Consider the following 24,252-nt stretch of genomic DNA (forward strand, 5'->3'; position numbering starts at 1 on the left):
TATTCCACTACCCACCATCCTTTCCCTCTGCTTCAGATCTTGTCTGATTCGGGGGAATAGGCGGAACTTGAGAAGCATTGAGATGCCCTCGGTTCAGAGCATTAGGGGAACAACTGCGCAGGTGAGGACCAACAGACACTGTTTGCTACAAATCTCTGGACTCAGATGTGTGGCACGCATGGGCACCCATGTGTGGAATACCTATAGGGACCACGCATCTCGAAGAACCTCCAGTTACATGTAAGTAAGCTCCATTTAATGCTAGGTGAGCCAAGGATTTGTGCCCTTACTATGAGTATTAGGGTGGCTATATTTATTACCAGAAGAGACAGATAGTTTGCTTCATGTTTTGAAAGCCACAAAAATTTGGAATTAACTATGTGATGGATATTCTCATATGTTAACTTGTAATTATATCATTCATTAATATTTGATCATTTTTTTTTATTTCAGATTTTGATGCATACTAAGGAGATGGTGCAGAAGGTACTGCTGAACATTTTCATTATACAACAACCCTTAAATAGCACACCTGGTGAAATTTTTTATTCTCAGAAAATTGTAACCCAAACAAACTTGAAATCACTTTTTGGGATGCCTAGTTTACAAATGTAGTCTTTCCTAATGGATTATAGCTTTTTTTCTTCTCTTAACACCAATATGATCTAGCCCCTGCTTGAAGCCTATGTGAGAGAGTTTCTAGCAAATTAGCAACAGTGCTAATTAGAGTTTACTCACAGGCCTGTTACGCTCTGTGTTCTAGAGTTTTACTAGGAATTTTTTTGGGCTCCCTTTTTATTCTATTATATGGTGATAATATACTGTGAAGGTTCCTTCCTCACTCTGAACTCTAGGGTACAGATGTGGGGACCTGCATGAAAGACCCCCTAAGCTTATTCTTACCAGCTTAGGTTAAAAGCTGCCACCACCAAAGAGTTACACAAAGAATAGGGGAAGTGCCCACTTGGAAACGTCTCCCCCCACCCCAAAATATCCCCCCAAGCACTATACCCCCTTTCCTGGGGAAGGCTTGATAAAAATCCTCACCAATTTGCATAGGTGAGCACAGACCCAAACCCTTGGATCTTAAGAACAGTGAAAAAGCAATCAGGTTCTTAGAAGAATATTAATTCAAGAAAAAGTAAAAAAATCACCTCTGTAAAATCAGGATGGTAAATACCTTACAGGGTAATCAGATTCAAAACATAGAGAATCCCTGTAGGCAAAACCTTAAGTTACAAAAAGATACAAAAACAGGAATATACATTCCATTCAGCACAACTTATTTTATCAGTCATTTAAACAAAACAGAATCTAACGCATATCTAACTAGATTGCTTACTAACTCTTTACAGGAGTTCTGACCTGCATTCCTGCTCTGGTCCCGGCAAAATCATCCCACAGATAGAGAGAACCCTTTGTTCCCCCCACCCTTCCAGCTTTGAAAGTATCTTGTTTCCTCGTTGGTCATTTTGGTCAGGTGCCAGCGAGGTTATCTTAGCTTCTTAACCCTTTACAGGTGAAAGGGTTTTTCCTCTGGCCAGGAGGGATTTAAAGGTGTTTACCCTTCCCTTTATATTTATGACATATGCTATTTGGAGTTTAATATGGATTTGTTTAACTGCACTGACCTCTCCCGCATCTGGTCTTCATTTGTCAAGGTGATAGGATCCCACTAGATTTATTGCTAATCCTGAATATCTGGGTAGTAATAGTGGTGACAGTTGCCTTCTTTCACCTCTACCTTGCTAGGAAATTATGCCCATCTTCTGTTTTTATGAGTTTTGACCTGGATATAATTCAGTGTATTGTTATGGTGTCTTTTTTCTGCTAAGGAGGCAGGCTAATGTGCTCTGCACAAGAAGGAGTTTCTGTGTTCATCTCCAGATCTGGAGATGGAAAACACATGGAACACTGTGGTTAGATTTTTATCCAAAAGGAAAAATACATTCTCTGTCAAGGCTTCTGGCCAATGTAAGGACTAAGCAAAAGAGGAAGACTGAGTCAAAGCCTAACTCCTTTCAGAGCACATTGAAAGAGTTGCCTTTTGGCAAAAGCCTTCTTAAAAAAATATTGAAGTGGCGGAGAGAGAAGAGTAAGCCAAATGCTGAATCTGGAAGAGGTGAAGAAAGAGCGGAATCCACTGTGGATAACTTTGTAGTGTTCTTAATTACTGTATCTGTCAGTCAAATATGACTGTGATGGGTTCCCTTGAAATTTGGCCGACAAATGCTGTTTTTTATATGATGTGGGTACTTTGCAGCAGTGTTGTGATGGTTGCAAATGGATCTCCAGGCTATCATATTACTCTTCAAAGATGTTGGCTATAAGCAAACACACCTTGTCTTGAATAGTCTGTGTCTGACAGTCTCATGGTCTTTTCTCTCTCCCCTCTCAGCCAACCAAAATGACAATTGATAACAATATGAGTGGAATTCTTAAGACCAGAATTGTTAATTTATTTTCTTCCACTTCTCACTTCCATCTTACAGTATTCTGTATCCCATATGGTGTTGAAAAATATACTAAGTGGCAGAACGTACAACTGAAAAGTCTGCCTGGTTTTTCTTCTTTTAGTGTTTACTTAGTTGTCTCATGCTTGATTTCTCCCCCTTGAATACACACACAGGTCTACACATATGTTTACATATATACATTTTAATGAAATGTAAACTTTTAAATATAATCCTGCTTTGCTTTATTTAGATATTTTACTGTTAAACTAATAATGCATTGTGTAAACATTTTGCTCAAATTTTGAAAATGTGACGGAGTGCAATACAGAATTGTAGACTGTTAGGGATCTCAAGAGGTCATCTAGTCCATTCCCCCGCACTCATGGCAGGACTAGTATTATCTAGCCCATCCCTGTCAGGTATTTTTCTAACCTGCTTTTAAAAATCTCCAGTGATGGAGATTTCACAACCTCCCTGGGCAATTTATTCCAGTGCTTAACAACCCTGAGAGGAAGTTTTTCCTAATGTTCAACCTTACCCTCCCTTGCTGCAATTTAAGCCCTTTGCTTCTTGTACTATCCTCAGAGGTTAAGGAGAACAATTTTTCTTCCTCCTCCTTGTAACAACCTTTTATGTACTTGAAAACTGTAGACATTTCCCCTGTTAGTCTTCTCTTCTCCAGACTAAACATACCCATTTTTTTCAGTCTTCCCCATAGGTCATGTTTTCTAGGCTTTTAATCATTTTTGTTGCTCTTTTCTGGACTTTCTCCAGTTTGTCCACATCTTTCCTAAAATGTGGCACCCAGAACTAGACACAATACTCTAAATGAGGCCTTATCAGCGCAGTGTAGAGTAGAAGAATTACTTCTCTTCTCTTGCATACAACACTCCTGCTAATACATCACAGAATGTGTGTGGTTTTTTTTTTTTTTTTTGCTAGAGTGTTAAACTGTTGGCTCATATTTAGCTTGTGATCTACTATGACCCCCAGATCCCTTTCCTCAGCACTGCTACCTAGGCAGTCATTTCCCATTTTGTATGTGTGCAACTGCTTGTTCCTTCCTAAGGGACTTTGCATTTCTCCTTACTGAATTTCATCCTATTTTCTTGACACCATTTCTCCAGATCATTTTGAATTTTAATCCTATCCCTGAAAGCACTTGGAATCCCTCCCAGCTTAGTATCATCCGCAAACTTTAAGTCTACTCTCTGCCATTATCTAAATCATTGATGAAGATATTGAACAGAACCAGACCGAGAACTGATTCTGCAGGACCCCACTTGATAAGTGTCTTTGCAGCTTGACTGTGAACCACTGATAACTACTCTCTGGGAACGGTTTTCCAACCAGTTATGCACCCACCTTTATAGTAGCTCTGTCTAGAATGATTGTATTTCCCTAGTTTGTTTATGAGAAGATCATGTGAGACTGTATCAAAAGACTTACTAAAGTCAAGATAGAGCAGATCTACTGCTTCCCCCACCTAACCACAAGGCTTGTTACCCTGTCAAAGAAAGCTATTAGGTTGGTTTGACACTATTTGTTCTTGACAGTCTATGCTGACTGTTAGTAGTTATCGTCTAGGTGATTGGAAATTGATTGTTTAATTATTTGCTCCATTACCTTTCTGGGTATTGAAGTTATTGGTCTGTAATTCCCTAGGTTGTCCTTATTTCCCTTTTAATAGGTTGGCACTATATTTGCCCTTTTCCAGTTCTCTAGAATCTCTCCCATCTTCTATGACTTTTTGACGATAATTGCTAGTGGCTCAGATATCTCTTCAGTCGGCTAGTATTCTAGTATGTATCTCATTAAGCCCTGGTGACTTGAAGACATCTAACTTGTTTTAGTAATTTTTAATTTGTTCCTTTCCTATTCTAGCCTCTTATCCTACCTCATTTTCACTGGCATTCATTATGTTAGATGTCCAATCTCTACTAACCTTTTTGGTGAAAACTGAAACAAAAAAGTCACTTAGCACTTCTGCTGTTTCAACATTTTCTGTTGTTCTCCCCCCCTCCTCCCCCCACCATTGAGTAATGGCCCTATTCTGTCCATGGTCTTCCTCTTGCTTCTGATATATTTGTAGAATGTATTTTTGTTACCCTTTGTCTCTAGCCAGTTTAATCTCATTTTGTGCCTTGGCCTTTCTAATTTTGCCCTACATACCTGTGTTGTTTGTTTATATTCATCCTTTGTAATGTGACCTAGTTTCCACTTTTTGTATCACTTTTTTGAGTTTCAGATCACTGACAATATCCTGGATAAGCCAGCATGGTTTTTTGCCTTGCTTCCTATATTTCCTATGTAGTTTTTGTGCCCTTAATAATGTCCCTTTGAAAAACTGCAAACTCTCTTGAACTGTTTTTTCCCTTAGACTTGCTTCCCATGGGATCTTCTCTACCAATCCCCTGAGTTTTTGAAAGTCTGCCGCCTTGAAATCATTCTTTATGGTGCTGTTTTCTCTCCTGCCATCTTGAAGAATCATGAACTCTGCCATTTCATTATCACTTTCACCTAAACTGCCTTCCACTTTCAAATTCTGAATCAGTTCCTCCCTATTGGTCAAAATCAGAGCTAGAACAGCCTCTCCCCTGGTAGCTTTCTCCAACTTCTGAAATAAAAAGTTGTCTCCAATACATTCCAAGGACTTGTTGGACAGTCTGTGCCCTGCCATGTTATTTTCCCAACAGATATCTGGGTAGTTGAAGTGCCCCATCACCACCAAGTTTTGTGCTTTGGATGATTTCGTTAGTTGTTTATAAAAAGACTCATCCACCTCTTCTTCCTGGTTGGGTGATCTGTAGTAGACCCCATCACTATCCTTGTTCGGTTTTTTTATCCCTTTTATCCTTACCCAGAGACTAGAGAAAGTAAAGTAAAAGTTAGGTTGTTTGTTTAAATCTGCTTGTTTTATTTAGATGAACCTTGAAGTGATTTATGGAGATACAGATTCCATTATGATAAATACAAATAGCACCAACCTGGAGGAGGTTTTCAAGCTGGGGAACAAGGTAAGGGAATTTTGAAGGAAAAAAAATATTTCTAATAGACTTCATACATGGGTGTCACAAGAATATGTGAGAGAGAGAGAAACACCACACACAAATTTAGTGAGAAAAGGTTTGGGTGTCCTAAATATGTCATCTGTTGGAATGTATACAAATGCAAGACAAAAATATAGGAGACCAGTTCAAAACACGAAGGGTTTGTGCATTGCTAATGATGAAAGAAAGGGTAGATGGATTTCCTAAACACACGTATTTTCAAGAAATGATTTGAAGAAAGAGTGGAGGGAGGTTCTAAGGAGGTGAGAATGAGGAGACTGGTGTGGAAGGAGCCATGATAGAAAGGGAGCAAAGGAAGAAATAAGATGAGAGGACTTGCATTTGTGTAGGAAGTGGAAAAGGATACCAAGGAAACTGAGAGAAGGACTGTAAGAGGAGGCAGGATAAAATTGAGCCTTGCAGTTGGAGGGTGAGAATCTTGAATTTTACGAGAGCTGATGCAGGGCAGAAAGCGAACAGTATGAAGAGAAGTTGTTGCACAGCCTTTGGCTTGGAATGGCATTTTGAACACACTTAAATGTTTTTCAGAAATTAATTTTCTATATATTCTTGGTTGCTGTGCTACATGGGATGAAAGAAAATACACTGCTCTCAAGACTGTTTGGAAATTTACAGTTAGGATCGAAGCTCTGTGCTGTATATGGTCTAGTTGTGCATAATAGCAATAGACAATATGGCAGCAGATATTACCGCAGTTCAATAGAGCAATCCTGATTTAGGCATGGCATGGCAAAGCAGCCAAGAAAGCACTGGGTCAAATCCAAGCATTGTTCTCTGTGAGGTAGCTTTCCTAGGCTTGATAGATGGAGAGTTGTGCCTAGCCTGGACCCAACTTTCTGTCCGAGACTTCATTAGGTCCCAGGGCTGAGAGTTGGACAGGCAGGTGGAGTCACTGTACTACTGAGGCAGCTGTGATTGATGGGGGGGAAATGGAGCAGGAACCCCAGTGCAGTGCAGAAAGAGCTTCCAAAAGTGAGGGGATAAGTCCCAGAAGCACCTGCAGAACAAATTGGGTAAGCTTGAGGTGGCCACAAATTCTCTTCCTGCCCGCCCCGCATCTTAAAGTGGGTCCCAGGGAAAAAAGAAGCGGGGCTTCTAATCAGCTCCACTCCCAAAGCTGACCAGGAGAGTTCCAGCAATGAATCTCCCCTCCCATCTTGGGGACTGGATTCTGAGACAGACCTCTCGAGAGGGCCCTGGGTCCTGAGGCAAGTGGCAAAAGGCCTCACCAAAGCTGCAGCAGAGCTGCTAATTCTCCAGTAGGAAGGTGAGTTATCTAGCTCTGAAACCTGACAGGCTCCTGTCAGTAAGCCTCAGAGCAGATTGCGCCCTTCAAAATCCTCCCCTGAGGCTGCACTACCCCTTCACTTATCCTTTGAGGAAGTGATTAAGGATAAATGGAACAAGCCTGATCAGGGCAGCATATTAACGAGTTACCTCAGGCTCTACAACAGTCAAGAACCAAAGGACTCTACTGTTGAGATACTGAAGGTTGACACCACTGTAGCGTTCTTTACCAGGGATATGGTTATTCCCTCAGTAGGGGAGTTCTTCCCCAAAAAACCCATAGATAGAAAGATGGAAGCCACTCTGAGGGCTTTGAAGCCGCTTTCACCACCCTCTGTGCATCCCTGGCAGATAACTGCTTTGCAAGAGTCTCTCTTTCCTGGTTGGAAGATTTCAAAGGGTTGTTTTAGAGAAAGTATTCCTAGCAACAGTGTTGGTAGCTGATGCCTTAATGGATGCAATGAAGTCCTCAGCCCAAGCTGTGTCTTCCAGCTCAGTAGCCAGGCACCATCTTAAGTTTCTGACCCTGGAAGGTGGATACTCACTCTAAGCTGGTTCTGTGCTCAGTCAAGTTTACAGGCTCTCTTCTTTTTGGAGAAAAGCTGGAGGGTGACAATGCAGCAAAATCCAAAGTCTTTCCCTTCTCCACTAAGCACCCTCAGGAGACAGATAGACTGGCCTTCACAGGGAGGTGCTTCTTTCACCCCTCTTCCTCACAGGAGTACCAGTGAAGGGACAACAGATGCCCTAAGTGAAATTGAGGTGAAGGGGGAAAGTCCAGCAGGACCTCAGTCTCCCTTCCCTCCCACCGCAATCCATTTTATGATGAAGATCACATAGGCCTCTGCCCAAAACTGAATCCAGGGGCCAGGACTTCCCATTTCCTAGAGGAATGGTTTTCATTAATCACAGACAACTGGGTCAATAAAATAGCCAAGGATACTCCCTTGAGTTGTGAGCTACACTCCAACTGTTTTACATCCAGTCAACGCACCTACAACAATCCCATAAAACACAATCTGTTGCAGAATGAAATATCTCATCTAAAAATGGGGTGATAGTGTTCCCTTACAAGAAAGGCTCTCTGGGTTCTACTCCATCTTCTTCATTGTACAGAAGCATACAGGGTATATTAGCACCATTCTTGATGTCAAAATGTCCAAGTGGATGAAGAAAATGAAGTTTGGGTTGGAGATCCTGGCCTCTACGTGTCATCCCTGTCCCGGGGCATTTCTTGACTTCAATAGATCTAGTGGACATGTATCTCCATACACCCATCAGACCATGCCACAGCAGACTTCTGAAGTTCACCTGCAAGAGCAAACATTATCCGTACCAAACACTCCCGTTCAGCCTGTCCTTGGCTCCCAAAATTTTTACAAAGGTGTTGATGGTGATAATAACCAGAGGCAGGTCACAAGGAACTCATCTGTATCCCTTCCTGGATGACATCCTGATCAGAGCTTCATCGCAGTCAGCAGAAGACAGGGCCATAACTTGCACTTTGAATCTCCTCTAGGCACATGGTTTCGATATTGATGCCAAAAAAAATTCTCTTGTTCCACCTAGGAATTCATTTTCTTGCTCCAGAGCCGTGGGAAGGCTACCATAGCTCTATGCCTCTAACTGCTAGGACTCCTGGTGTCATACATAGGGTTCACTTCATCACAATTATGCATCGGAAGTGCTGAAGCCTTCATGCTAAAGGTTGACCATCTGATTTCCAGATCCTTTAGTTTTCACAACCATTGCCAGCCTGGGTGGCTGAGGAGCTCACTTGGACACCCAAAGAGCCCAGGGCCTCTGGAGTGAGGAGGAAAAAAGGGTTGCAGCATAAACATCTTAGAGCTGAGAGTAGTCCAGCTAGCTCCACAATCAAGCCAGCCCACCCTAACAGGGAACCACATGCTGCATCAATCAGACAGTACGAATGCAGTTGCATATTTAATCAACCAAGGGGGAGCAAGGAGTCCAGTACTACATGTAGAAGCAGTAGAAATAATGAGGTAGGTAGAACAATTCTTCCTTTCCCTCAGAGCGATCCACATCAAACGGGGACCTGAATCAAAAGATTGTCCAGCTCAGCAGGTGCAGAGTCATCAATTCTCAGTGATGGTTGAATCAGGAGATTTTCTGTCTTATTGTTCAGACTTCCTTCAACCAACCTGTTCATGAATTATGCAGATGCAAAGAGGCCAAAATTGTTCAGAAGGGAGGCAGACCCCAGATTCATGGGGACAGATGTCTTTTATAGCACAGTTGACCCCAGGACCTACTTTGTGTATCTACCATTTCCATGCATCCGATGAAGTGAGCTGTAGCTCACGAAAGCTTATGCTCAAATAAATTTGTTAGTCTCTAAGTTACCACAAGTCCTCCTTTTTCTTTTTGCGGATACAGACTAACATGACTGCTACTCTAAAACCGGTAGTTAATAAGTATTACTATACTGAAAACATCCATCCAATGTATAAAATATGTCTGTATAAGCACACAACATAAAGTATGACTGCTATGAAACTTCAGCCTGATGCATGTATTCTTGAAAGTAATGTGTGTTAATTAATGAGATGTTGCATTTGGTTTAATGGTGATAATGTATCACAGATTAAAAGTGAAGTGAACAAGCTGTACAAATTGTTGGAGATTGATATTGATGGGGTCTTCAAGTCCTTGCTACTGTTAAAGAAGAAGAAATATGCTGCTCTGATGGTGGAGCCAACAGGAGATGGGAAATATGTTACTAAACAGGAATTGAAAGGATTGGACATAGTCCGAAGAGACTGGTGTGATCTTGCAAAAGAAACTGGAAAGTGAGTTTTGCTTTTAATATTGACTTTATTTTCATCTCATGATGTACGACTCCTGAAAATCTCACACACAATCTTCATTAACATGTGAGCTGCTAGATGTCGCTAATGTCTCTCTCACAGGAAAAATATTGCTACTGTTTATAGCCAGTGTTCAGGTTCTAAGTGATTGCCATATGTGAGGTCAGGAAGGAATTTTTCCTTAAGTCAGATTGGCAGTGCCAGTGACCTTGGGGGTTTTTCATCCTCTTCTGCAGCATGGGGTGCAGGTCTCTTGCTGGGATTACCTGGGTATATCTCAATCAGTTCCCTGCCATTGCAGTGGCCTTGGGCATTGGTGCACTTTGGTCCCTTCTACTCTCCTCTTGTGACCCATAATGATATACTCTCCTGAGGGCCGTCGTCTAATTTCAGTGTTGGGTTTGGTGTGTGGGCGCTGGGTAGTGTTGGTGGCCTGTGATATATATACAAGAGGTCAGACTAGATCATTTGGTGGTCCCTTCAAGCCTTTAAACTCTGACTCTAACTCCTGTATTAAGTACAGAAAGTGCTTTAACTAATTTTTAAAAGGACTCAGAACAGCCTATCAAAATATTGAAAGATTTTAAACCAGTAACAGATTATATGTATACACTTAAAAAGCTCTATTTTTACTGTCGGTTGGTCTCACTTTCTTGTAAATCTTAAATTTTGCATTTCCTCTGAAGCAATTAAATATATAGCACAATAAACCTGAATTCAGGAATTGTGAGACGTGTATGTATTCTCACATGTTTTATCATTGATTTGGGTTCTTAAGTTGAGATTTTTGAAGGAGGAGTAGGGAGTTTGATACTACACTGTGGCAAATTTACAGCTTTAAAGAGTTGTTAATAAATTTTAAGTTTGCAGAAGCACTCAAAATGGAAGATGTGGTCACTGTCCTGAAGAGCTCTTTTGTCATTCATTTAGATCCTTTTATTTGTTAAAGAAGATTGTGTGTGGTATCAATGATTTGATTTATTGGCATTTACTATGTGAAGCATATGGAGCCTCTCTTGCACTCAACTTTTACAGAGATTATACAATTAGTACTAAAGGAAGAATACTTTTGATTGGACAGAGAGGTGGTCATTTTATGGCTGAGTCAATTTGTATTGCATACAGCCTCTTGGAAAATATTAGTTTAAAGTACCCAGAAATTGATGCCTCTTTATCTGTAAATGTACACTACACACTTGCTTACTATTCTTAACTGTTGTATTTTCTAAGAAAAGATGCATCATAATAGAAACAAATTTCTCCACGTTAGGAATGTATGAGTAATTAAAGCTATACAAATGATTGTCAGGGTTCTTCAGTGATTAAGTACTGCAGCTGGCAGACCCTCTGTATACATTTTTCCAGAAATAGGCAGGAAGTTAGAGTGAACAGACTTCATAGTCAAATTTTCTCTCATTTTGGATACCTTTTGTGGATTAGTAAATGTCAAAACACTGAAGGGGGAGATTAGAAATGCATTGGGTCCATCATTTTAAAATAGTTTCAAGAAATAGTTTCAATTAAAACATGTAAGCGATCATGGGAAAAAGCGTTGTTAATTTTGAGGTAAACTTTGTCTTCCGTTTGTAGTTTTTAGAGGTAACAAAGAGAGATGCACATATTTACTATGGTATGTTTTAAAGACGAAGATACCCTCTGTATTTTAAAAAAAGTTTTGTTTGCATCTACTTCTTTACAGTTATGTAATTGGTCAGATTCTTTCTGACCAGTCCCGAGACACAATCGTGGAAAACATTCAAAGGCGACTAATAGAAATTGGAGAAAATGTGATAAATGGCAGAGTCCCAATAAGCCAATTTGAAATCAACAAGGTAAAATGGTACCACTCATCAGCTACTGATAAGATTTTCAGGTTTCTTTTTCCCCCCATAAAACTATTTTGCAAGACCTTTTATAGTTAAAAATGCTGTAGTATATGTGTCTTGTTTACATGCTGTTTCACCAAACTCAGGCAAGGGATGGACAGTCATTAATGATTTCTTCATGCATTTGATATGATATTACCAGGGATTTTAGTTTGTCTTTCTGGTCAGTGATCCAGAACTAGTGCTGGGAAAAGTTGTATGGTTCCTGAAAATATTGATCCTGGTCCACCTCTCTACGTCAAAAGAGGAAATGGCCAATCCCCCTCTTTTTTAACTTGATTCTTTCTTTTAAATTTATCACTCCTACTCTTCTGTTCCTTTCATTTTCCCTGCCACTAGCTCTTGGGCCCCAATTTAGCAAGGGACTTAGCAACAGGCCTGACTTGAAGTCTATGAGTAATCCCTGTTATTTCTATTGTGATATTCCCTAGGAGCCTCAGCCAAGGACCAGAACCTCACCATGCTAGGTGCTGTACAAACACCCAACAAAAAGATGGTCCCTGCCCCAAAGAGCTTACAGCCTAAGAAAGGCAGGCAATGGGACTGTTCATGTTCAAAGTTAGGCATGTGCTGAAGTACCTTGCTGAATGAGGATCCTAGTGTGTGTCTCTAACCTCTTTGGAGTCCCAAATCTGGTTTGTTTTTGCTTTGTTTTTTTGGTCTGTGAGGCCATGCTCCAAGAACAGAGCAATAGAATGTAGTTTCTTTGCCACAGCTGAGAACATTGTCCCCCAAGTCATTACTTTAATTATTTTAAACGTGGAACATAACTTCTTGATTCTTTTTCATTGTACTCTTCAGTTTATTTTCACTGTAGAGTATGTCCAGAAGTCCAGTACAAATTGTTGGGTTCTCCCTCTCTATGGCAGAGACTGGAGCTGAAATTAATTCTGATGCCCCTTCTGGGACTTGCCCATGAATGTGAGCCAGAATGTTCTGCCTTAGCTGGCAGGAGTGCTGTGAAGAGTGTTCTTTCCTCCCTTCCTTTTTGGGAACCATGAATAAAACGTTTTTCCTTCTTTCTTTGTTAATAAAGCTTCTCTCTTCCCATTGGAATTCTTATGAAAAGACTCTTCTCTCCCAGCTTTGCCACAGTATAATAGTGCCCCTTCTCTGCTGGGCAACTCTTTGGTCCTCAAGAAAATTTAAATGAAGTAGTAATGAAAATCACACACTTTCATGTCAGTGCTTGTGGAGTCAACTATTTTGTGGCTCATTGACAGCTGTTCCATTATTACCTTGTCTGTCTTTTCTTGAAGACCAGTATGACTACAACCATTTTAAACTAGTTTTCTGTTAAAAAATGAATGCTATTGGAGATATCTCCCATTGTTCTTTGTATGCTTGCTCATGTCGATTCCATTCTAGGTGTGCGCATGCCCAAGTGTGCGGTCGTCGGAGATTTTTGCCTTAGCGGGAACTGTAGGGTCGGCAGTGGCGCCCCCTTGAGAGCTCCTATGTCGGTATATATCGCTGGCCCTACACCCTCTCAGTTCCTTCTTATTGCCCGTGGTGGTTAGTCGAAGCACGTTTCCTTGCATTGCAAGGGCTAGCGGTTTTGTTTCTACTGACTTTGAGCCTTACGGTTTTGTAAATAGTTTGCTTATAGTAGTTAGTGTTAAGTGTAGTTAGAAGTTAGAGTCCCAGCGGGGACTTTGCCCCAGGAGGAGCATGCCTTGGTCTCCTGAGTTTAAGCTCTGCATGGTCTGTAACAGGCCTACTCCTGTAAGTGACCCCCAAGAGCTGCCTCAAGTGCTTGGGGGAATCGCATGTGAAGGACAAGTGCCATATTTGTAAAAACTTTCAAACTTCTTCATTTGCGGGCTCTCTTCATGGAGTCTGTCCTTTGCCTGTCCTGCCAAGACTCGCCTAGTACCTCGGTCTCAATGCGCAGTGCACCCGCGGCACCAGGCTCTGCCTGGCACCGATCCCCATTGCCGGCGCCCAAAAAGAAAACTAGGAAGCACGGTTCTCCAGCTCCAAGCAAGAAGGGCCATGGGTCATCAGGCAAGGGACCCAGTTCAGGCCGCCCGCCACTCCAAAGCCATGTGTGCATGCCTCCCCAGTCAGGGCCCTTAGCCTCTGAAAAGGTCCACCACCAACTCCAAGGAGCGGTATGGGACCCAATCCCCTGACGGCACAGACGCCTTCGCAAGCTCCGCTGGTGCCGAAAGAACAGAGGCTTCTGCCCATGCTGCCGACACAGCATATGCCGCAGGAAACAGCAAAGGCTCCCTATGAGGACAAGCTAGCTGCTAAGACTCCTCAGAGGGTAGTGGAGCACTGCTGATCCCCCGAGCCAAGACAGCGCTCTCCAGCTCTACGCCACAAATCCCCGGAATCGCAGCCCAGATCCTCTGGGGCTCACCCTGGGTCACCAGCACTGCGATTGTGGTCCCTGCTATCTCGATGTGGATCACCTAGAGGGAGGTGCTGGTCTCCGTACTACCAGCACTGTTTACTCTCCCACTAGTCATCCTCCCGGTGCAGATCTCAATTGCCTGCCCGGTGGGACCACTCCCTGTCACATCTCCAGTCGCCCCCTGGCACCAGTCTTCTTGATACCGGCACCAATCTTCTCACTCCGGGCACTGGCTCTGGTGGTGATGGTCAGCAGGCAGACTCAGGCATCGATGGCCCCACTGTGGTCGCTGGAAGGGGATTCCTCCAGCATGTTGCAGGGAGTTCAGCCTCTTGCCCAGACTCCACTGGCGCGATTGGGGCCCTGAGGCTGTCTCGACGTCAATGGCCCCACCTTGGCAGCATGGCCAATGGCCAGCGCAAAGGCTACTCCCTTCAGTTTTCAGCCACTGCTCCCTCCTTTCTCATCCCTCTTCAGGGACCCGTCTCATGAGCAACTCCTCATTCAAGAAGTCAAAAACCTCCTGCACCTGGGGATGGTGGAGGAGGTCCCTCGGGATGTGACAAGAAAGGCATTCTACTCCCATTATTTCCTGATCCTGTAAGTAAAAGGGGGCCTCAGACCTATTCTGGACCTTTGACGCCTCAATAAGTCTCTCAAGAAGTTGAAGTTTCTCCTGGTCTCCTTGGCCTCCATCATCCCCTCCCTGGATTTGGGAGACTGGTGTGCTGCCCTTGACTTGAAGAACGTTTATTTCCATATCCCGAGGTCATAGATGTTTACTCCGTTTCATAGTGGGCGGACATATTTTCCAATTCACGGCACTTGCCTTTGGCCTCTCATCAGCCCTAAGGGTCTTCACAAAATGTGTGGCACCAGTGGGCTGCTTACCTGAGACGTCACGGGGTCCAGGTCTTCCCGTATCTCGAAAATCGGCTCATCAAGGGCAGGTGTTGGGAACAAGTCCAGAGAAGCCTTGATCTGGTGTGTTCCACCTGCTGCGACCTGGGCCTGTTGACAAACGAGAAAAAATCCACCTTAAAGCCAGCCCAATGAATAGAGTTCATTGGGGCAATTCTCTATTCAACGTGACCCAGAGCCTTCCCTCCGGAGGCGCGTTTTCAGGCCAGTCGGACCTGATCTCCCACGTGAAGAACCACCTGATCGCTATGGCTCACACCTGCTTGCAGTTGTTGGGCCACATGGCCTCCTGTATATTGGTGGTCAGTCACGTCTGGCTCTATCTCTGGCCTCTGCAAGCATGCTGGCGTTGGTTTACATCCCAACAGGCATGACCTAGATCGGGAGGTCAAGGTGCCGGATCACATTCTGTTGTCTCTGGATTGGTGGATGAACCCCCGATAGATGTTGCAGGGAGTTTGCTTCGCTGCCCTGTCCCCGTCGCTGACCCCGGTCTCCAATGCGTCGGACCTGGGCTGGGGAGCCCACCTGGACAAGCTCAGCATGCAAGGCCACTGGCTGCAAAATGATGGGTTGGCCCTCCATATCAACATCAGGGAGCTCAAAGCCATTCACCTAGTCTGCCAGGCTATGCCATGTGTTCTGTTCACTCTGGGGGATGGACGGGGTTCCCTGTCCGACGCTTTCCTGCTCCTGTGATTGGGGGCCCTGATGTATGCCTTCCCACCAGTGCCGTTGCTCCACAGAGTCCTCATGAAGATCAAACAGGACAGGGCAAAAGTTATCTTGATAGCTCCCGAGTGGCCTTGCCAACACTGGTTGGGCATGCTGCTGGACCTTTTGGTAGCCGCCCTGCTGTGGCTACCTCTCTGGCCAGACCTGCTGTCCCAGAACCATGGCAGTCTTCTACACCCGAATCTGGCTGCGTTGCACTTGACAGCATGGTTACCACATGGCTGAATGCGGAAGAGCAGGAATGGTCAGCCCAGGTTCAACAGGTCTTGTTGGGTAGCAGAAAGAGCTCCACCAGAGCAACTTACCTGGCCAAGTTGAAAAAGTACATGTACTGGGCTTTCCACTCTCCATTCCAAGGCAGGTCAGCCTTCAGTCATGACATGATGGCCCTGTTTTTGAAAGATCTGGAGCATCTACCCTCACATGCGGGACCCTGTCTGTTCATGGGACTTGAATCTCATGCTGTGAAGGCTCATAGGGCCTCCCTTTGAACCTCTGGCTTCCTCCTCTCTTCTCCTTCTCTCCTGGAAGGTTTCATTCCTGTTTGCAGTAACATCTACCCACAGGGTGTCTGAGATCTTTTTCAGAACTTCCCTAAATGGTATTTACAAGGATAAGGTCCAACTGCGTCCTCACCCGGCGTTTCTGCCCAAGATAGTTTCCCAGTTTCATACCAGCCAGGACATACACTTACCTGTTGTCTTCCTGAAGCTTCATAAATTGGAAGAGGAATGCAGGTTGCACACCCAGGATAGGACTACTACAGGAGGGCGCTGGCCTTGTACATCCACAGGACAAAGCCGTTTTGCAAGTCAATGCAGCTGTTTGTTATGATGTCAGACAGGATAAAAGGTCACCTAATGTCTGCTTAAAGATTTTGGTCTTGGATCATCGCCTGCATCCGCTACCTCTGTGAGTTGGTGAAAATGCCTCCACTGGCAGTAGTCAAGGCGCACTTAACTAGAGCACAAGCATCAGCAGCAGCCTTCCTGGCTCAGGTACCGATCCAAGAGATCTGTAGAGCTGCTACCTATCTGTCCACACGTTTACATCCCATTATGCACTTACCCAGCAGGCCTGGGATGATGCTGGCTTCGGCAGAGCAGTGCTGCACACTGCAAGACCGTGAGCTCCCAGCCCACCTCCATTGACACTGCTTGTGAATCACCTAGAATGGAATCAACATGAGCAAACACCCGAAGAAGAAAAAACGGTTACCTACCTTTTTGTAACTGTTGTTCTTCATGTCCATTCCATTACCCACCCTCCTACCCTTCTGTCAGAGTTGCCCACAAGAAGGAACTGAGAGGGCGCTGGGCCGGCGGCGCCTGATACAGTAATGCATAAGCACGGTACTCAAGGGGGCGCCACAGCCGACCCTACGGATACCTCTCGGGCAGAAATTTATGATGATTGCGCACGTGGGCATGCACACACCTAGAATGGAATGGACATGAGCAGTACATCTCAAAGAACAACAGTTACCTAAAAGTAGGTAACCGGTTTTTTAAGTCCTACACACTCCAGTGTTTTATTGCCTTTAAAATATTTAGAACCAAATATTAGTTTAAAAGTTATGTTGATGAAGTTGTAGGTGTAGAGAAGGGGGTGATTTTTTTTCCCCAAAATCTTCAAGTGAAGTAATTACGGAATATAGAGGGGAAATGATTTATTGTAAAATTCCAGTAGTCCTATCCATAGACATATTGAAACGCTGGTCTACTTCTGTTACAAAGTTTGTTAGATATAAATGTGTCAGACATTTAGAATTTTCAAAACTGAAAAAAAAAATTAACCTTTCACTGCATTCTTGCACTGTGTATAGTATTTCATACTTTGATTAAATCTATTTTTTTAACTATTCTGGCTGTCTTGGTGCTTGTTTGAACTTTTATTAGGGGTTCCTATTGTGTTTAGCTTTTCAGAAACTTAAGGTATAAAATTTCAGGTTGCTCTTACAATAATGTTAATTAGGGAGCATGAAAGACTGATATATTTGTTATAATGTTATATTTTATATTAATGTCATCTTTCAAAATTGTTTTCTGGTGAACTGTAGAGGGATGATGAAGACAGCTATTATATAATCTTTGGTTTTTACTGCAGTGATTTGTCCAGTATTTAATTTCCGTTTTTCTCAAAGATATGTACCTGTTTTCCCCTTTGTCTCTTAGGCATTGACAAAGGATCCTCAGGATTATCCTGACAAAAAAAGCTTGCCACATGTGCATGTTGCCATGTGGATAAACTCTCAAGGAGGCCGAAAAGTGAAAGCAGGAGATACTGTGTCGTATGTGATCTGTCAGGTAAAAAAAATCTTGGTTATGGGTAGATACTATTCATGAGTTTTTGGGAGAAAATAAAAGAAAACAAATCCCTCAAATCGTTGAATGGCATTATTCTGTATTTTTAAAGAACACTATTAAGTAAGGTTGCCCTAAATTTGACATAGATTCATGTACTATAAGTCCAGAAGGAACCATTGATCAACTAGTTTCACCTCTTGCATCACACAGGCCATAGGACTTCCCTGAATTAATTCCTGTTGGAACCAGAGCAGTTTTTTAGAAAAATATTCAATCTGAATTTTAAAATTTACAATGATGGAGAATCCACCACAACCCTAAATGAGTTATTCCAATGGTTAATTACCTGCACTGTTCAAAATTTGCACGGTTCTTTCTAGACTAAATTTGTATAGCTTCAACTTCCAGCCATTGGATCTTGTCATACATTTTTCGACTGAAGTGTCCTCTATTATGAAATTTCTGTTCTCCATGTAGGTACTTATAAAACTGTCATCCAGTCATCCCATAACTTCTCTTTAGTGAACTAAATAGATTGAGCTCCTTGAATGTGTCATTATAAGGCATGTTGTCCAGTCTTTTAATCATTCTTGTGGCTCTTCTCTGAACCCTCTCCAGTTTTTCCATATCTTGAAGTGTAGATACCAGAACTGGGCATAGTATTCGGTAGCAGTAGCAACAGTGCCAAACTCAGAGATTAATATAACCCTTGAAATTCCGTTGTTTATATATCCAAAGATCACATTACCTTTTTTTGGCTAGCATGTTTAACTGGGAGTTTACGGTCATGTGAGTACCCACCATGACTCTACATCTTTTTCAGAGTCACTGCTTCCCAGAATAGTCTCCCATCCTGTGAGTTTGGTCTGCATTCTTGGTTCCTGCATCTATGACTTTACCGTTGGCCATATTGAAATGCATATTGTTTTCATGTTCCCAATTTACAAACGATCCAGAGCACTCTATTTCAGTGAGCTGTCCTCTTCATTATTTACTACTACCCCAATCTTTGTTTGATCTGCAGACTTTATCAGTGATGGTTCTATGCCATTTTAAAAAAAAAAAGTTAAACAGCAGGACCCCACAGGAAACGTATTTGTGTGATGATGGTTTCCATCATTTGGTTTCCATCTGTTTACAAGTACATTTGAAGACCTATCCATTAGCCAGTTTTTTATCCATTTAATATGTGCCATTATTGATTTCTGTATCCTACTAGTTTCATAATCAAAATGTCATATGCTACCAAGTACAAATGCCTTACCAAAGTCAAAGTATATTACATTAACACTGTTACCTTAACAATATCAACCAAAACTGTAATCTCATCCAAAAAGATATCAAGTTAAACCCGATATATTTTCTGTAAACCCATGTTGATTGGCATTAATTATATTACCCTTTTTTAATTTTCTATTTGAGTCCCAAATCAGCCCTTCCATTGTTTTGCCTGGGATCAAAGTCAGGCTGACAGGCCTATAATTACCTTTGTCATCGAGCTTTCCCTTTTTAACTATTGATATGACATTCACTTTCTTCCAGTGCTCTGGAATTTCTCCAGTGTTCTGAAAATCAAAATTAACCATCTAGAGAACTCCTAGACCAGCTCTTTTTAAAAAAAAACAAACAAAAAAAAAACACTCTTGGATACAAATTATCCAGACTTGCTGATTTAAAAAGTAGCTGCTGTTTAACATCCTCCTGAGTTACTGTTGAAATGGAAAGTATTGTGTCATCATCACAGGATATAAATACATCTGGCTTTTTCCCCAAATACAGAACAAGAATATTTACTGAACGCTTCTGTCAATGCAGAAAAGGCAGTTCTATCATTTCCATCTAGAAAGGGATAAATATTATTATTAGAGCCCTATCAAATTCACAGTCCATTTTGATCAATTTCACGGCCGGAGGATTTTTAAATGGTCAATTTAACATTTTCAGATGTTTACATCTGAAATTTCAAGGTGTTTTAACAGTGGGGTCCCTTTTCTGGCAGTGGGGACTTGCAGCTAGGAGCCCTAGCAGCAGGGGAAGATCAGACCCATGTCCACAAGCCTTCTCCAGCTGCAGGAACCTTTGGCACTTCGTGCAGCAAGGGGAGGCTCTTGGTGGTGGGCCTGATCTCCCCTCTCCCCCTTGAGAGCTGCCAGGCAAGGAAAGGACAAGTCCTGTCCCTCCCCAGCCTGGCGGGGACTCGCAACTAGGAGCCCCCCTGCTGTTCCCTCTAAGGATTCTGACTTTTTGTTCTTCCACCCTCAGCCTAGCTCTCTGGTGGTGGATGCAGTAAATGAGTCAGGTAGGCAGTGCTTCTCTAAGTCTATCCCATTTGACAGGAACCAGAAAAGGCTGGATCTCTTTGGGTGAAGGTCCTGTTCGTCAGCAGCTCGGCAGTTCAGGATTGTGAATTATCAAGTGGTCATGGCCAAATATAATTTTACAAATTTATAACTGATTCATGACTTTTATTGACCATTTGCCACAAGATCATGGGGAGCAATTCCAGTCCATCATCTCAGACGGCCAGTTGGTGGTCAGAACTGCTCTTCAAGCATCCTTCGCTGCTGTTGACACTGCTGCCAGGTTCATCTCTATGGCACTGGTTATGTGCAGGGCATCATGGTTCTATATCTCAGGATTTCCTTGAAATGTACAGAAGACGGTGGAGGACTTTCCCTTCCATAGTTGTAAACTCTTCTCGGAAACCACATACGAGTCCTTGCACACTCTAAAGGACTCTAGGGCTATTTTATGACCCCCTGACATACATATACCTACAAATAAGAACGGCCCTACTGGGTCAGACCAAAGGTCCATCTAGCCCAGTATCCTGTCTTCTGACAGTGGCCAATGCCAGGTGCCCCAGAGGGAATGAACAGAACAGGTAATCATCAAGTGATCCATTCCTGGTTGCTCATTCCCAGCTTCTGCAAACAGAGGCTAGGGACACCATCCCTGCCCATCCTGGTTAATAGTCATTGATGGACCTATCCTCCATAAATTTATCTAGTTCTTTTTTGAACCCTCTTATAGTCTGGACCTTCACAACATCCTCTGGCAAAGAGTTCCACAGGTTGACTGTGCATTGTGTGAAGAAATACTTCCTTTTGTTTGTTTTAAACCTGCTGCCTATTAATTTCATTTGGTGACCCCTAGTTCTTGTGTTGTGAGAAGGAGTAAATAGCACTTCCTTATTTACTTTCTCCACACCATTCATGATTTTATAGACCTCTGTCATATCCCTCCTTAGTCGTCTCTTTTCCAAGCTGAAAAGTCTTAGTCTTATTAGTCTCTCCTCATACGGAAGCTGTTCCATACCCCTAATAGTTTTTGTTGCTCTTTTCTGAACCCTTTCAAATTCCAATAATATATATATATATATATATTTATTTAAGATGGGGGCGACCATATCTGCACGCAGTATTCAAGATGTGGGTGTACCATAGATTTATATAGAGGCAATATATTTTCTGTCTTATTATCTATCCCTTTCCCAATGTTCTGTTTGCTTTTTTGACTGCCACTGCACATTGAGTGGATGTTTTCAGAGAACTATTCACAATAACTCCAAGATCTTTCTTGAATGGTAACAGCTAATTTAGACCCATCATTTTATATGTGTAGTTGGGATTCTGTTTTCCCACGTGCATTGCTTTGCATCTATCAACAAAATAACTTTATCGAGAAAAAGTTTAGTAGGTCACAGACTACCCAGAGATTGTTTCCTGCTCAATTTTCTTGGTTCCATAGATCCACTGAATCCCCCAGAAAGAGAGAAAGATCTAAAAGAAAAAGGACTGCTATCTGCTCTCCGTGACCACCCATCATCTTCAAAGCAACAGTTTTGATGGGTTGGTTGAGGGTTCGATCCATTCCACACCTCTGGATTTACAGATGTGCGTGTTAGCCCAGATCCCATCCTCCTGGAGACTGCCTTGCCTATTTCCTATATGCTTGGAGGTAGATCACTATAGACAAGTGAGTCAACATACCATCCGTTTTGCATCATTCCCTTCCTTGCACCCACTTCCCTTCCCCGTTTTTCTCTAGGGACCCCTCCCACGAGCTTTTATTGAGACAAGTAAATTTCTCCTTCGATTAGGAGCAATAAAGCTGGTTCCTCCTCCTCATAAGTGTGAGGGATTTTACTCAGATTATGTCCTTGTGCCAAAGAAGGATGAAGGGTGGTGATCGATCTTAGTTCTAAGATTTGTAAACAAGTTCATAAAGTCTCAAAAATTCAGGATGGTAACTCTGGAAGCTATAATTCCTTCACTGGAGAAGGGGGTTTGGTTTTCGGCCCTTTACCTACAAGATGTGTATTTCCATATCATGATACATCCATTGCACAGGAAATACTTATGCTTCACTATAGGACAGGATCGTTTCCAATACTGAGCGTTTCCCTTTGGCCTTTACTTGGCCCCCAGGTGTTCTCAGAAGTCCTGGCAGTAATGGCTGCTTGCTTCTGACAAGAAGCGATCCTAGTCTTCCTGTACCTTGACGACTGGCTACTCCAGGGCCGTTCCTACAAAGTAGTGCTGTCATCCACCCAGACAGACTTTGGTCTGTTCCAGGAGTTAGGTCTGCAGTTGAATGTAAAAAAGTCAACATTAATTCTTGTAAGGAAGATATAGTTTGTAGGGGCATATTTGGACTCATTGATAGCCATAGCGTACCTTCCCTTAGACAGATTCATAACCCCGTCAGATCTGGTACAGAAAGTTCAGAGGAGCCCTTCTTCTTAGCATATGCACAACATGCCTCAGGAATCACAATAAGGAACTGTGTTCAGCTTTTGGGACACATGGCAGTTTTGTGACTGATCATGCAAGGTTATGTCTCTACTGCTTCCAGAGTTGGCTCAGAAAGATCTATTCCTTGGTCAGATACCTTGAACAGAAGGTGACAGTTCCTCTACAAGAGAGGAACTCCTTAGACTGGTGGAAGGATTAACTCAATGTCGGTGCAAACATTCCTTTTTGTTGCCCATCAGTGACTTTAACAACAGAGATGCATCACTGTTGGGATGAAGAAATATCTTCACAACTAGGGAAGATGGACAACTCAAGAAACCAATCTTCACACCAATCTGTTGGAGCTCAGGATTGTCAGGAACACTTGCTTTCATTTCCTGCCCCTGATAAGGGGCAAATCAATCAGTATCATGACAGACAACATATCCTGTCTGTTCTATATCAATAAGCAGGGAGGAGCAAGATCCCCCTTCCTGTGTGCTGAAGCCGTGAAACTATGGAATTGGTGCATGGCTCGTCAGATCCAAATTTCAGTAGTCTACCTCCCAGGTATTCCGCACATCACAGCTGATGTTCTCAGCAGACACTTGTCAGAGGATTACAAATGGGAGCTAGACACCCACGTTCTCCACAGCATAGTCCAAAGATGGGGACTGCTAGAAGTGATCTCTTTGCCATCTCCAGGAACAGGAAGTATCCTGTTTTCTGATCAAGAGGGGTCTGGGCCACTATGCTTTCTTCTATCTTGGAAGAAGGGTGTGTTCTATGCATTTCCGCCAATGCCACTGATACTAAGGGTAATGAACAAGATCAGACAAGACAAAGTCAGAGTTATCCTTATAGTGTTGACCTTGCTGAGACCAGCTTGGTACTCTTACTTGCTTCACCTGTGTGTCCAGCTGTCGTTCATGTTCCTGACCATTCCTCATCTCCTTTCACAGGATGAGAGTTGTGTGCTTCATCCCAACATAGTGGCTGTCTGCCTTGGGGCATGGTTCCTCAATGGTTTACGGGGTTAGAATCCTGCTCTATGGAAGTACAACAGGTGTTACTGAATAGTAGAGTACTTTCTACCACAGTACTTGCCCTCACCCCGTTTGGTTTTGGCATACATTAGCTTATGCATGTGAAAAATACACTTTTTTTCATAGTGTTCACATGACCTGTGAGTGGTATTCTACAGGTTTAATGCATGCTGCATTTCCCTGAAGAACAGTTTTTTCTTGGAACTCAAGATATTTCTCTACCCTCCCAGCAGCCCCATTTTCAACCTGCATTTTAGCCTCTCGTTTCAACATGTTTCAGCCTCCGTTTTTACTTTTTTCTCTTTTAAGAACGGCTCATTGTGCCCTCTGGAACTCCAGATTGGCACTCTTGACTAGAAGGATTGCAGAGAGTTTCTTAATGTGCTCAGCCCTTTTGGGTTGATCACATTGTCTCTGTTGTGCTACTTATCTGTGCATTGGTGCCTGACAGTTTCTTCTCCATCAACCCACTTTTATTCCTGTCTATGTAGAATTTAGCATAAACTTCTTAACAAAATAAATCGTCTTGCTCTCTTAATTCCTCATTCCATTCTTCCACTTAGTGTTTTGTCTGTTCATTGACGATGCACCACTGATTATTTTAGTACATTCATG

At 42.8% G+C, this 24,252-nt stretch overlaps 1 protein-coding gene across 1 annotated transcript in view; it reads left to right on the top strand.

Annotated features, from left to right (window-relative positions):
* POLA1 (DNA polymerase alpha 1, catalytic subunit) overlaps positions 1 to 24,252 on the top strand; it is a 353,817-nt gene that overhangs the window by 148,606 nt on the left and 180,959 nt on the right. Inside the window, exons 27-31 of the mRNA XM_077807202.1 lie at positions 454 to 486; positions 5,381 to 5,473; positions 9,422 to 9,627; positions 11,345 to 11,477; positions 17,724 to 17,855. Of these exons, the coding sequence (XP_077663328.1) occupies positions 454 to 486; positions 5,381 to 5,473; positions 9,422 to 9,627; positions 11,345 to 11,477; positions 17,724 to 17,855 (597 nt within the window). The remainder of the gene's footprint in view (positions 1 to 453; positions 487 to 5,380; positions 5,474 to 9,421; positions 9,628 to 11,344; positions 11,478 to 17,723; positions 17,856 to 24,252) is intronic.

The sequence above is a fragment of the Eretmochelys imbricata genome, chromosome 1, assembly GCF_965152235.1.
Source record: "Eretmochelys imbricata isolate rEreImb1 chromosome 1, rEreImb1.hap1, whole genome shotgun sequence".
NCBI classification, from domain to species: domain Eukaryota; kingdom Metazoa; phylum Chordata; order Testudines; family Cheloniidae; genus Eretmochelys; species Eretmochelys imbricata.